The 15,585-nt window shown below is 39.9% G+C and overlaps 1 protein-coding gene across 1 annotated transcript in view; it reads right to left on the bottom strand.

Annotated features, from left to right (window-relative positions):
* Nucleotides 1-15,585, bottom strand: part of SLC12A2 (solute carrier family 12 member 2) — a gene marked incomplete at its 5' end in the record, with an annotated part of 120,987 nt that extends 105,402 nt beyond the window's left edge. Inside the window, 1 exon segment of the mRNA XM_006157414.2 lies at nt 15,410-15,585. Coding sequence (XP_006157476.2) covers nt 15,410-15,585 — 176 coding nt within the window.

The following is a 15,585-nucleotide window of genomic DNA, read 5'->3' as shown; positions in this document are numbered from 1 at the left end:
TCTCTCTGTCTGTCTGGCGAGCGCACGCGCCCTACAGTGAAAATCTCTCCCAAAAAAAAAAAAAAAAAAAAAAAAAACAAAGAAAGCATCTACAAACTTTATATAGGGGCCAGCAGGTGGTATAGTGGTTATGTGGCTTGACTCCCATATGGCTGATAATGGTTCAAGTCCCAGACCTGATGGCTTGAAAATCACACTGGGCACGTGTGTTTATGTGCCGGAAATCCCAGGAGAACAGAGAAGGGATGGTGGAGTGGCCATCCCCCCAGGGGTAATTTCTTACTTTCCCTCTGTCTCTTTCTTGATGAAATATACTTTTATTCAGAGGCTGAATAAAACACTTTACCTGCTTAAGAAAAAAAAAAGCACAAAAACATCCTATATTCTTTGAGAGAGGGGAAACTAAATTTTCTCCAGATGGTTCTTCTAGAAATTTTTGGATTACTAGTCCAGAAGAAAAGGAGAAGAAGATAGAGATCTAATTTTAAAAGATTCCACTGGGACTGGCAGGTGGCGAGGTGGTTGGACTCCCACATGGTCCACCACAGTTTGAGTCCCAGATGTGGCAGCTTGCTCTCTCACTTTCTTTCTCTTCAAGTTAAAAAATTATTAATGAATAAAGTTAACTCTAAAAAAAAAAAATTCTACCAAGTAACAGTCATGTGTTGCCTAATAACAGGGGTATATTCTAAGAAATACCCCATTATGTGATTTCATCATTGTGTGAATATCTTAAGTCAGTACTCACACAAACCTTGGTGGGATAGCCTACTACACAGCAAGCCTAAATGACACGGGCTATACGCTCCTGCAATTACCACTGTATATGCAGTCCATCATTAACATCTGTCATGTGGCACAAGACTTTATTAGCTATCTCCCTTTAGGGAAACCACAACCCTGAAAAATATCAATAGAAGACTGCTACTAAGACATTCTGAACACTTGCCTACTCCAAATATTGATTTAAGAATGCTTTGGAAACTCTAAAATACAACATTAAAAATTTTTTCACACACAGTCCTTTCCAATTTGATACCTAATCTCCATTCTCACAGAAAGATGGAAACCAATTGATTTAAATACTTCATTGAGGACCTAATACAGAGTCTTCAAAAAAGTTCATGGAAAATACATATCATGAAAAATGTATAGGTTTCATTTTAGACACCAAAATGTACTTCATTTCTACTTGTTCCATGAACTTTCTGAAGTCTTCTCAGATATTCCAAATGCATCTTTATTGGGGGAAGGCTCCTATACAAAATTAGTAGAAAAATTATTTAATAATTTTGAGTTTGGCAGGGGGCATGGTGGTTAAGGCACCGGACTCCCACATGGCCAACTATGGTATGAGTCCCAGACCTGATGGCTTGCTTTCTCACATTCCCTTTCTCGTTTTCTCTGGTCAAGTTGAAAAATAGTAATAAATAAAAAATTAAATAATTATTTAAAAATAAGTAAGTAAATAATTTTAAGCTGGTGGTGGGGCCGGTGGGTGGCATGGTGGTTAAGGTGCTGGACTCCTGCATGGCTGAACATGGGTCAAGTCCTGGATCTGGCGGCTTGCTTTCTTACTTTCCCTTTCTCTCTCTCTCTGGTCAAATTAAAAATAATAATAATGACAAAGTTTTTTTTTCTTTTTGGAGAGATTTTTGCTATAGGGCACATGTGCTCGCCAAAGAGACAGAGACAGACAGAGATAGAAAGCTAGAAATCATCCCCCAGGGGGATGGTCATACCACAGTCCCTTCTCCTCCATTCTCCTCTCGGGATTTTGGGCACGCGCACACACGCGCCCGGCGTGAGTTTTAAGCCACCGGGTCTGGGACTCGAATCGCGGTTGACTACATGAGAGTCCAGCAACATAGCCATTATAGCCATTACGCTAACTGCTGGTCCCATGACAAATAAATTTTTAAAAAATAATAATTTTAAGCTGGTGGTAACTAATGTGAAAGCAAGGAAGGTCAGAAGACAGAATGAACGAAGGAAAAAGTTCCCTCAGATATCATTGCTTTTCGGTCCATCAGGTGGCATGGTGGTTAAGGTGCTAGATTCTCATATGGGTGACTGCAGTTCTAGTTCTAGAGCTGGTGGCTTGAAAATTACAGAGGGTGTGTGTGCATGTGTCCCAAAATTCTGAGAAAAGAATGGAGAAGGGATTGCAGCATGGCCGTCTCCCTTGGAGAGTGATTTCTCACTTTCCCTCTGTCTCTCTCCAGCAAGTGCACACACCTTATGGCAAAAACCTTTAAAAAAAAAAAAAGAAAGATATCACTGCTCTCAACAACACTACCTAGCAAATCTCTCTGCAATGATTGACACGTCCTGTATCTCCAGTGTCCAATATCATAGTCACCAGTCCACTTGAACATTGAATACTTAAAATGTGACTCAAACAAATGAAGAGTGGAATTTTTAACATAATTTTAATTTAAACGCATATTTAATAGTCAAGGTACCTTGTAGTTATGTGTTAGAAAGTGTAATCCTAGAACATTTCAAATTTAGACCATGAGACCGGTAAGTGTTGTAGGAGTTAAGGTGCTGGATTCCCACTTAGTTGACTGCAGTTCAAGTTCTGGACCTGGCAGCTTGAATCTCACACCAGGTGCATGTGTGTACGTGCCCAAAATCCCGAAAAGAGAACAGAGGAGAAGGGATTGCGGCATGGTCTTCCACCTTGAGGGGTGATTTTTCACTTTCTGTCTCTCTTTGTCTCTCCAGCAAGCACATGCAACCTATAGCAAAAATTTCTCTCTTAAAAAAAAGAAAAATGAAGACAACACTTTGGGGAGACAAAGACAGAAAAAGGCACAAAAATTAAAAAACAAAAAGTTGGTAAGATTATGTTTATAAAGGAACTTTCTTAAATTTTTTTCTTTTTGGGGGGAGGTTTTTGCCATAGGGCATGTGTGCTCGCAAGAGAGACAGAGATACAGAAAGTTAGAAATCACCTCCCCGGGGGGGATGGCCACGCCACAATCCCTTCTCCTCCATTCTTCTCTCGGGATCTTGGGCACGCGTGCAGACGCACCCAGCATGAGTTTAAGCCACTGGGTCCAGGACTTGAAGCACAGTTGACTATGTGGGAGTCCAGCAGCATAGCCATTATGCCAACTGCTGGTCCCCCTCCTTTTGGGTTTTAAACTCTAAAAGTATAAAATGGGGCTATATGTCTAACATTTTAGAGATTGTAGACAATGAATAGAAGGAATGTAAAAGACATTAAGGTTCTCTTCTATTTCCTCAATTTATAAAGAATCTGGTTTATCATTCAATACATTCTGACTGAAGGTCTACTGTGTTAGGCCAATAAAACAACACCCACCAGGGACGCAACACTGAACAACCTCACGCACAGTCTACTTTCCATAGGGTTTGAAGTCAAGGCTCTAAGGGAAAAGAGATTTGTCCTAAACTGGAAGATGGAAATACAAAAAAAGTTATTTTGGAAATAATGTTGATAGAATTCAATAAGGATTTGGTGTGCAGGGATAAATAAAGGTGTCACGGATGACTCACAGGTTTTTCATTTTTGCAACCAGTGGTACCACTGAGAGAGAGAAAGAAGGAACACTGGAAGAAGGCCTGCTTGGGCTATTCTGGTTTCGGAGGGGGGGAGAGAGGAAATTGTAAATTTGTGAATCTGAGGTACCTTTGAGACACAAGCAAAATCATCAAGCAGACAATGGATGCTGCTATGGTTTAAATAATAGTTTTTTCCCCAGAGTTTCATGTTGTGTGATTTAGTCCCCAGTGTTAACAGTATTGGGAGGTAGTGAAACCTTCAAGAGGTGACATGTAGGGAGTAGTGTTTGGATCATGGAGGCATGGTCTCATGAACAGACTTATGCTGTCTCACATGATGAGTGAGTTCTTAGCGGTCATAAGAGGGGATTAGTTCTAATGAGAGTAGGCTGTCATAAAAGAAAGATGGCAAGCTGCCCCCAGAGGTCTTGTTGAACATAACTGCCATCCACTCTACTTCTATCAGCCATGCTATGCCATAGCATAAGAGGCCAGCCTGATAACAGCCCCAAACCTTTGGACTACTCTCAACCTAGAACTGTAAACCAAATAAATCTCAAAGTTAAGAAAGTCAGGACTGCAATATTCCCAACAAGGCTGGCTGTGAAAGGAAGGAATGATTGTGCACCTGGAAAAGAATGGGAATTCAATGTAGTCTTTTTCTCACAGATGGAAGCTACTTAAATTTGTTTAAATGACATAAACAGTTAAATGTCCTTAAAAAAAAAAAAAGAAAAAAAGAATCAAAGGACCCCAGAATCACACAGTAAAGTTCTGCTACTATCTATGCTATAAAATACAGTAACTGGTTAGTCACATGAGCACTTGAAATGTTGATCTGAATTAAATACATAAAAAACACACCTCAGATTTGAAAGATGTTTTAGGTACAGGTGAAATAAAACATACTATTAAAATTAATTTTGCCTGCTTCTTTTTCTTTTTAAAAATTTTAAACTACACAAGGTTCATATTCATATTTGAACTAGAGAGTGCTGATAAAGGGTCATAATTATAACAAGTGCTGGTATGAACTTGGGATGGAGTCTCCTACTTCTGAAGATATGGTCAGCTCTCACTCAAATCTTGAATTACTTGTAGTATGAGTGAATTTGTTTTAATTATTTCCTTTCTTATCTTCCTTAGTCATCAATAGCCAGGGTCCTCCTGAGTCCTTTAAGTCTTCTACCAGAATACTCAAGGCTCCTCTCCCAAACCACCTATACCCAAGAAAATTCCAAATGACTTGCATATCTAACTGTCAGAACTAAATTGTTGTAGAACTAATTTACACCAACCCAACAAAGAACTAACCCAGAAATTACTAGAATCCTTCACTGAGATGAATACTAACTTGTGAATGTTTGTTCTGGAGAAGCAAAAAGATACAATAAATAGAATATTCTAGCCATAATTTGCTTCTGCAGAAAGTCAACATTCTGTAAAGCTATTTTTGCTCTTTAGATTTTTTTGCTTATTAGAAATATCCAAGTTCTGTAGCAATCTAGACGTTTTTTCTTTTTTAAAAAAGTTTTTCTGCTACAGGGCATGTGTGCTTCCTGGAGAGAGAGTGAGAAATCACCCCTTGGGGGATGACCATGCCACAATCCCTTTCCCTTCATTGTCCTATAGGGATTTTGGATACATGTGCACATGCACCTGGCGTGACTTTCAAGTTACCAGGTCTGCGACTTGAACCATGCAGTTGACCTTGGGGGATCCAGTAAACTTAACCTCCATGCCACCTGCTGGCCCTCAATGCAAATCTTTCATAACAGCTATAAGACAGTATTGGTAGAGGTTCTAGTGGAAAATGGAAAAACATAAAAGCCAGTAACAGATGATAGTTCTCTTATTTTAAATGGGAAACCACTTATTTCTAACTTCAGTACAAGTGGCTTTCCTGCCATGTATCCTCACTCTGCTTTCACTTTATGAAATCAACCCACCAGTTCCCCACTGATGTGCACACTATTTTAGAAACTACTGGTATTCATGATTTTACTAAAAGCACATTTCTATGCTACAAATTAAAAGCTGTTTTAAGTTCTACTATTAAGCAAATCATTAGCTGCAGTTTTATTAGTGTTTGTTCCATCAAAGAATTACTATGTAGAATGAAATCAAGTTGTGAGTCCACTTTCCAAACTGGCTCTTCCCAGTCCTTCCCATCTCCATAAACAGCAACTCCATTCCAGAGAGAAAACTCTGGCATTGCTCCTTCTATGCACACCTCATCCAAACCATCAACAAATTCAACAATTCTACCTTTGAAACACACCCCATATCTAAACACCTCTCATTCTATCGACCATTCCCGCTTCAGTAAAACTGTTCAACATCTGAAGGGCCTACAGCAGTAGGCTTCTAACTGGCCTCCTGGCATTCACATTTGCCTCCTTACAATATATCCTCCACAGCAATCAGAGTCAGATGGTGTCTAGTCTGCCTCAAGCCCTCCAATGCTTCCCAATTTCACTCAGTAATATTCCTCCCTACTTCTGTCCGTCTCTATCTAGCCACTTCAATCTTGCTGGCCTCCTTGTTCATGGATCACACCAAGCATGCTCCCATCTCAGAGTCCTGGTGTCTAAAGGTCTTCTGCCTTCCCCTGGTATCTGCATGGGGCAGTCCTTCACTCCCTTTGAGTGTCTGCTCACTATCAGAGAGGTCTTCCCCAACTACTCCAAAACAGCACCACAACTTACCACCGTCTAGCCATCCTGCTTTAATTTTCTTCAGTGTATTTATATCTGACCTATTTGTTTATTGTTTCCTACCACTAGAATGAAAACCCCATGACTGGCTTTGTTTCGTTCACTGCTATTCCCAGCACGTGTAAGAGTGCTGTTGTTAATGCTCAATAAGGATTTGTTTGATAAATTTGCATTCATTTCACTTCAGCATGGAACCAATTTGATTAGCACTATCAACTTTGCAGACATACATATGAAACATAAAGTCAAAATAAAAAAATCACTGAGTCTGGCTCCATAGCACAGTGGGTAAGCACTGTCTGTAGGGAGCCAGATCCCCCGTGACCAGATACTGTTCAAATTCTAGCCCTAGAGGCTTGAAAAACATGCTCAAAATCCTGATGGGATATAGGAAAGAGACTGTGGCATGATCACATCCCACTAGGGAATGCTTCCATGTGCACATGCTCTCTGGCAATATACCAAAATCATTAAAGGTAAAGATACAGGAGCTGGTAGGTGGTATGGTGGTTAGGGTGCTGGACATTCCGATGTGGCCGACCACGGTTTGAGTTCTGGACTGGTGGCTTGCTTTCTCACTTTTCCCCTCTTTCTGTGTGTGTGCCTCTCTGGTCAAATGTAAAAAAATTCATGAATGAATAAATAAAATTAAAATAAATAATTCTTTAAAAAACATAGCATATAAGAATCAGCAAACTCTATTTTGAGCTTTTAAATTCTAATCTAAGCAGAGGTAAAACACTAAGCTCTGCAAGACAAGCCACACGGAAGGTTTAAAAATTAAGTAAGACACCTCCCTGAGTATACCAGGGGCATGCCTACCCATTATCTGGGGCTGGCTGAGGGTGTATTGTGGTCTCAGGACCCCATTAGGGATGCTCCCATGCTCTCTCCCACTCCCCACTCTTACTCAGACTTAAGTATACTTAAGATAATCCAATTCCACATGTTGAAAAACATATGAACATAAATATGAAGAAGGTCTTCAAAAAGTGTATAGAGGGGCTAGCAGATGGCATAGCGGTCATGTTGCTGGACTCCCACATGGCTGACTGTGATTAGAGTCCCAGTCAGGGCAGCTAGAAACTCATGCCAGACATGTGTGCACGTGTACCCAAGATCCCAGGAGGAAAATGGAGGAGAGGGGACTGTGGTATGGCCATCCTCCACTGGAGTAGTGATTTCTCACTTTCCCTCTCACTGTCTCTGTCTCTCTTTCTCTCCAGAGTGCATGCACCCTAAAGCAAAAACCTCTAAAAGCAAAAAAAATTGTAGAAAAATTTTATTGTAAAAAATGATCATGAATTTCAAATATTTTTTTGCACCATAAACATCAATTAAGAGTAGCCATGTAGGGACTAGCAAGTGACATGGTGGTTTAAGTTGTTGGACACTCCCACATAGTTCAAGTCTGGGACCTGGTGGCTTGTTTTCTCACTCCCTACCTCTCTCTCTATCTCTCTCTGGTCAAATTAAAAAATAAAAAAAGAATAAGTAAAATTAAATAATTCTTTTTTGGGGGAGAGGATAAAGACCCTGGCAAAACTGTGAAATAGGGGGGCCAGCAGGTGGTGTGGTAGTTAAAGCACTGGACACTCCCAAATGGCCAACCACTGTTGGAATCCCAGACTTAGTGGCTTGCTTTCTCATTTTCCCTCTCACTGGGCAAATTAAAATAACTGAATGAATAAATAAAATTAAATATAAATAATTCTTTTTTAAAACTTGTGAGACATAGCAAATCTGACTTTGCCACACACAAACATTTATGAGAGTTCCAACTTTACTAAGTCATAGAAACTACTCTATTCTCCCCTCCCTAAAAATGTGGCCCACACTTGTTCCTCCAGGGTGGACCTTCCAGGACATAAGCTACATACATACTCAAGTGATCAGCAAGTAGTGTGTGAAATTTCTTGTCCAGGAATCAACACAACCCACTCAAAGAAACAGTTCAGCATTAGAAGACATACCGTAATTATTCAGTGTTTTACTTTAAGTCCTTGCTAAATTATGGTAGAAGAGATATTATAATTGTCAGTTAAGTTATGGTGGAAGAGATATTGTAATTGTTTTAGTTTAAATCCTTGTTAAGAGAGCTGCCCACCCTGATAGATTCAGCAAACAAATCTTTTTAAAGTATCCATATTCTGTATGGAGATAAATGAGACAAACTTACATCCAGGTCAAGAAGTCTTATTAATCAATAATTACATCACACAAGTATTCCTTCTCATTTTTGTCAGTTACATAATCATTCAATGATCAGGATGTCAAGGTGGAAAGGTGATGGTGGTAGTCGCTAAGATCTCCCTCTCAACATCCTTGTCATCTTAGAGCTGAGCCATAGACAAGTAGGAAGAAGAAATTAAGAATAAGCAGGAGGGACCAGCAGTTATTGTAATGGCTATGTCACTGGACTCCTTGTAGCCAACCACGGTTTGGTTTGAGTCCCGGACCCCGGTGGCTTAAACTCATGCCGGGCGCGTGAGCGTGCGTGCCCAGGATCCCAAGAGGAGAATGGAGAAGGGATTGCAGTGTGGCCATCCTCCCCTGAGGGGGTGATTTTTTCTATCTCTGTCTCTCTGTCTTTCTGGCAAGCGCACGTGCCCTACAGCAAAAACCTCTCCAAAAAAAGAAAAAAAAAAAAAAAGAGAAGAAGAAGCAAGAGCTACTAAGTCCTGGCATCAGTCAGGAAAAAAAGGTGTGACAAGTCCAGTTGTACTGCGTGCTATGAGAGTGGCTATTAAGCAACTTCTATTTATTTTGTCATGAGCAAAATGTGTTGAAGACCTATGCTTGAGGAAAAACTCAACAAGCTCCATAAGACATAAAACACTTACATATAGTTGCTTTCTTTACCTTTGCCCTTTTTATTAATGAGAAAGGTAAAAACAGGAGGGCCATATACAAAGACTTGACACAACACAGCAAAAGGCTCAAATTTGGCCTAAAGACAACTACAAAGTTAATGCTACCTTTAAAAACAAACAAAAAAACATACAACCCTGTCTTGACAATGCTTTAAATCCAGTAGGAGCTAGTATGAATAATACACCAAACTACTTTTCCACATTTGACAATCATACTTCCCATCATACATGATAGTTTTCCACCAAATAGGTAGTTCTGTGTTACCCTTCACTTTTTATGTCCTTCTGTAGGGGCAAAAATCATTACTTTAGTTTGATTTTTTTTGTAAAAATTTACAAAAAATATTTAATTTTGTTATTATTTATTCCTTAATTTGATCAGAGAGACAGAGACAGACAGACAGAGAGATAGGGAACAGAGAGAAAGGGAAAGAAAGAAAGCAAGCTGCTAGGTCCAAGATTGGACAGGTGGGAATACAGCAGCTCAACCATCACTCCACCTGCTGGCCCCTGCAGCCGGCCATTTTTTAAAAATCATTTCTGGGCATCAGTTTAGAAGAGTTTTTCCCTTTTTTACAATTCTTTTCTCTCTGCTTCCCTGACACTGTTTTCTAGGCGATTTCTCAGCAGTCTGGAAGCTTTTTTTTTTTTTTTGGGAGATTGGACAGGTGGGAATACAGCAGCTCAACCATCACTCCACCTGCTGGCCCCTGCAGCCGGCCATTTTTTAAAAATCATTTCTGGGCATCAGTTTAGAAGAGTTTTTCCCTTTTTTACAATTCTTTTCTCTCTGCTTCCCTGACACTGTTTTCTAGGCGATTTCTCAGCAGTCTGGAAGCTTTTTTTTTTTTTTTGGGCAGCTTTCGCTAGTGATTCTTCAATTTCTATCAAACCTTTAGACATCCTTTATGGGCCAATCCTAAATCCTACTTTCTATTCTCTTATCTATTCACTCTCCCAAAGTAATCTAATCCACAAATTTAAACCACCATCCATTTTTACATGTATGTGCGCACGTGCTGTGTATTTGTCTCCTACCTTCTCCCCCTCCCAAATAACTCTTAGAACAGGACAACTGATAGGCAACTCAAACAAAATCCCTCCTCTAATCTTTATCCACAATCTATTCACTTTCTCAGAAAGTCCAAAATCTTGATGCTTCTCTCACTCCCTCACATCCAACCCAGCCTCATTTGATCCACTCTGCCATCAGTTCTCATCTCTTATCCAGACCACAGTTAACAACCTGAGCATCCCTTCTTCCTTCCATTCCTGCCCTTACTAATCCATTCTCCACCCAGCAACCAGGGATGTCACTGCCTCACGTGAAATCCTTCTTCAGCTTGCCACTACACTGACAATGAAATGTACTGGCCTCTTTCTAGTTCTGGAGACACACCACTCTTTCTTACCTCACTACCTTCATATAGGCCTTTCTATGGCTGGAAAGTTGTTCCACCCTATTACCAACTTACCTTTCAGGTCTCAGCTTCAATTTGCACTTCAAAAAGCGCCCCCCAAACTCCAATTAAAATTAGGTCCTACTGTTCTCCCCCCCCCATTTTTGCTATAGGGCACGCGTGCTGTCCAGAAAGAAAGAAATTACCCCCCACCCCCACGCCCAGGGGTGGGGGTAGGGGTGGGGGGCTTCAATCCCTTCTCCTCCATTCTTCTCTCAGGATCTTGGGCAGGCGCACGCGCCCAGCGTGAGTTTAAGTCACCAGGTCAGGGACTTGAATCACAGTTGACTACATGGGAGTCCAATGACATAGCCATTATGCCCACTGCTGGTTTCCCCCCCCCCTTATTTTTCCTACTGTATTATTACCAGCTATCTTTTTCTTCCGTAGCACTGAAAAAAGTTTATGATTATGTTATTTGTCCAACTATGTAGTTAATATCTGCCCGGACTGAGACAGTGTACCTTTTGCTAATCATTGCATAAAGTGCCACAGTCAGGTACCACCTAAGATTCCCCCATCTCCAAGAACTATTTGATAGAGAACATATGAACCCTGGTCCTAGAATAGTTGCATAATACAGCAGGATTCATTAAGGTCATTTAACTATTCCTTGATAGTTGGACATTTAAACAAAAATACTTTTTAAAAGTCAGTAATAGGTAATGAAAGGAATTCAAGAAGAGGGTCAATATAAGCCTTTCCCCTACAAGTCAAGCACACGTGTCCTTGACATTTTCCTTCCAGCACAGAGTTAGAATTATGGTAGATACTTCAGTACTTAGTGACCAAAGAAAAGTGCTGTAGGTGACAATCAACCAAACAGCAGAATTAAATGTTGAAGAAATTCTAAATTATTATAATTCACTAAGAACTAGAAGCATTTGAGGTTTTAGCAAGGAGAAAAATCAATCTAGATAGAAGAATGATTTGGGGGGAAATCTAACCAACCCATTTATTACTCTTCCCATCTATAGTTTTCATCAACAATAGTATACAGGCTTATCTATAATACTTCACATAATGCATATTTCTTTAATCACACTTCTAAAATCCTAAGCAAAATTATCTTCAATATGTGGTTATTAGTTCATGTAATAGATCCCTATGAGTTGTAGGGGCCAGCAGGTGGCATGGTGGTTAAACCGCACTAGACTCCCACATGGCCAACCAGTGGTTTGAGTTCTGGATCTGGAGGCCTGTTTTCCCACTCCCCTACCTCACCCCGGTCAAATTAAAATAATAGTAATAGTGATGAATAAAATAAAATAATTCCTTAAAAAAAAAAGATATGGGTTGCAGAAGGTAAGAACTACAAAAAACTCATACTATCTGCTGCAGAAAAAAAATCTGAAGCCATTATGCCCACTGCTGGTTTCCCCCCCCCCTTATTTTTCCTACTGTATTATTACCAGCTATCTTTTTCTTCCGTAGCACTGAAAAAAGTTTATGATTATGTTATTTGTCCAACTATGTAGTTAATATCTGCCCGGACTGAGACAGTGTACCTTTTGCTAATCATTGCATAAAGTGCCACAGTCAGGTACCACCTAAGATTCCCCCATCTCCAAGAACTATTTGATAGAGAACATATGAACCCTGGTCCTAGAATAGTTGCATAATACAGCAGGATTCATTAAGGTCATTTAACTATTCCTTGATAGTTGGACATTTAAACAAAAATACTTTTTAAAAGTCAGTAATAGGTAATGAAAGGAATTCAAGAAGAGGGTCAATATAAGCCTTTCCCCTACAAGTCAAGCACACGTGTCCTTGACATTTTCCTTCCAGCACAGAGTTAGAATTATGGTAGATACTTCAGTACTTAGTGACCAAAGAAAAGTGCTGTAGGTGACAATCAACCAAACAGCAGAATTAAATGTTGAAGAAATTCTAAATTATTATAATTCACTAAGAACTAGAAGCATTTGAGGTTTTAGCAAGGAGAAAAATCAATCTAGATAGAAGAATGATTTGGGGGGAAATCTAACCAACCCATTTATTACTCTTCCCATCTATAGTTTTCATCAACAATAGTATACAGGCTTATCTATAATACTTCACATAATGCATATTTCTTTAATCACACTTCTAAAATCCTAAGCAAAATTATCTTCAATATGTGGTTATTAGTTCATGTAATAGATCCCTATGAGTTGTAGGGGCCAGCAGGTGGCATGGTGGTTAAACCGCACTAGACTCCCACATGGCCAACCAGTGGTTTGAGTTCTGGATCTGGAGGCCTGTTTTCCCACTCCCCTACCTCACCCCGGTCAAATTAAAATAATAGTAATAGTGATGAATAAAATAAAATAATTCCTTAAAAAAAAAAGATATGGGTTGCAGAAGGTAAGAACTACAAAAAACTCATACTATCTGCTGCAGAAAAAAAATCTGAGTATAACATTTTATAGACTGTGTTCATTAATTCTGTAGGAATAAAGAGGATCTAAAATTGAATAGTACATTTCTTCTGCACTTTTTTTTTTGGGGGGGGGAGAGATTTTCGCTATAGGGCACGTGCGCTCGCCAGACAGACAGAGAGACAGAGAGACAGAAAGCGAGAAATCACCCCCCAGGGGGGATGGTCACGCCACAATCCCTTCTCCTCCATTCTCCTCTTGGGATCTTGGGCACGCATGCACACGTGCCCAGCGTGAGTTTTAAGCCACTGGGTCTGGGACACGAACTGTGGTCAACTACATGGGAGTCCAGCAACATAGCCATTACGCCAACTGCTGGTTCCCTTCTGCACTTTCTTAAGGGCCAATATTATAATAAAATAATAACTACACTAGTAAATTGTTTTCCAACCAATGAGCATGAACTTTTTTACTGAATTTTTTTCTTAATTGTCACAGTAGATTAAGTAAAGGAAAGTAAAGGAAGGCAAAGCTGAGAGACTGGGTGACTTCTTCAACTACCATACAGGTAACAATACAGGTGTGTTCTGTTTTTTGACTCAAAACACCCGAAACAAAAACAATAACCTTAAAGTTTTGGAAAATTCTAAGGGCTTTGTTACTGAGAGAATTTTAATTAAAAGCTTCCCTATGAAACATGTAAATTCAAGGCACACAACATCTTCAATCTGAAGTCTTTGGAAAACTTACAGGTAAAAACAGACTATATACCTATGTGCGCATATGTATATGTGTGTGTGTGTGTGTGTGTGTGTGTGTGTCTGTGTATTTACCGCTAAACTATGTGGCTTTGGTGAAATAAATCTGAACTATATGTGCATAACATTTTAGCAAAAATGCTCTAAGAAAATTACCAACTCCATCCGTACCTTAGTCTACAAAAATTTTTGAATTTTGACAAGGAAAAAAAAAAGAATACATGTGGGGGCCAGCAGGTAGCATGGTGTTTAAGGCGCTGTACTCCCACATGGTTTGAGTCCTGGACCTGATTGCTTTCTCTTGAGAGCACTCGCTCTCTCTGGTGAGCACATATGTCCTACAGTAAATTTTAAAATAGTAAGTAAAATGATAATAAAATAATAAAATTTTAAAAAGAATACAAGGGAATGAAACTATAGGAGTGTAAGTGTGTAAAAATGGTTCTGTTTCTGATTTGACAAAATACCACAATGGAATCACTATCTAAATCTAAGTGATGTTAGGCTTTTAAACAATCAATAAGCTATAAGATTTGGGACCTCTGTAATTATTTCACTGTCTGAATGTTACATTATCAAACATTGAGACAATAGTCTTATGTAAAAATTACTATATGAGATAAAATAATCATATTCAAAAGAAATCCCTTAATTGGTATTAAACTTTTCACACTATGACCATTTCAATGTATGTAATTGATACTCAACATTCACAAAATTCCATCAATATAGTCATACACTCGTAAAGGCAGACTTAAAGTAATCCCAATTCATAACAAAGTTAAATATTAACTGAAACTCAAAAGCATCAATGTTATCTCAAAATAACGATCTTGAACCCTAAAGAAAGAAGTGCCTTATGTGGCATTAAAAAAAACCCAGATTACTTAAAGACAAAAAAAAAAAAAAATTTACAAAAATCAGTAAGAGTTAATGTGGCTAGTTGTCTGTTCACAAAGTACAATATAACTGCTTATACAAAGACCAAGGAGGTCTTACTGGACATAATCCACAAAAAACAAAAACGTAATTCTGTTTCTTTTTCTTTAAATCCCTCCCCCACTTTTTTTCTATGTAGCCCTCCTTAAAAGGTTTACATTATAAAAAGATGGGTTTATGCCATTATTATGGAACAGCACGTCTAAAGACTTCTGAGTTCTATGATCTTCTGCAAGCAGAAGACTGCAAGCATTGAGCTTTAATAATTCATAGACCACAAGCACACCCTGCATGGACTTTCCTTCAAACACTAGCGTTCCTACTCCTGGGATCCCTAATAGGTGTACATAGGCCATAAAACACAATCTCGTTAAAAGGACACAGATGGTAGGTTCTCTCCACCCTCTCCCGAGGGAGGTCCTCACCTAAACCTCCTCTCACTGCCTTCCCAGGGCCCACAAACAACTGTCATTCAGAAGGGTGGTAACTGTCAAGCATGGGTGAGAAAGCCAGCGTACAGGAGATATGTAACTAGATGGGGAAGGTTAATGCAGCCTCTCTGGTATCACGTAACTAACCCGCTGCAAAACTTTTCAGAGATTAAGTTACATTCCTCTGCAATTCCACCCGTGACAGCTGAATCCGGAGATGCCAGCGAGTCCTGCACGTCCATTCCCGCCACCTCGCCCAGGGAGTCGGCGGCCACATCCCGCAGTCAGCACGCTCCAGGGGTTGGGGAAGGCGGGGGAGGCTGGGCGACCTCACCTTTTCCAACTCGTCGTGGAGCTCCGCCAGGCTGGGCCGGAGGAGCTTCTCGCCCAGCTGCGTGGCCGTGTGCCGGTAGTGGTCGATCCTGGGCACCGCGTCCATCGTGTTGTGGCCGAAGGTGCGCAAGTAGTAGGTGTTGGTGTGAGTGTCATAGCAGTAGTGTTGGTGGTGCC

Source organism: Tupaia chinensis, unplaced genomic scaffold (assembly GCF_000334495.1).
Source record: "Tupaia chinensis unplaced genomic scaffold, TupChi_1.0 Scaffold000541_1, whole genome shotgun sequence".
Taxonomy (NCBI): Eukaryota; Metazoa; Chordata; class Mammalia; order Scandentia; family Tupaiidae; genus Tupaia; species Tupaia belangeri.
Note: the sequence above shows the minus strand (reverse complement) of the source record. Positions and strands in the feature narration are given on the sequence as shown.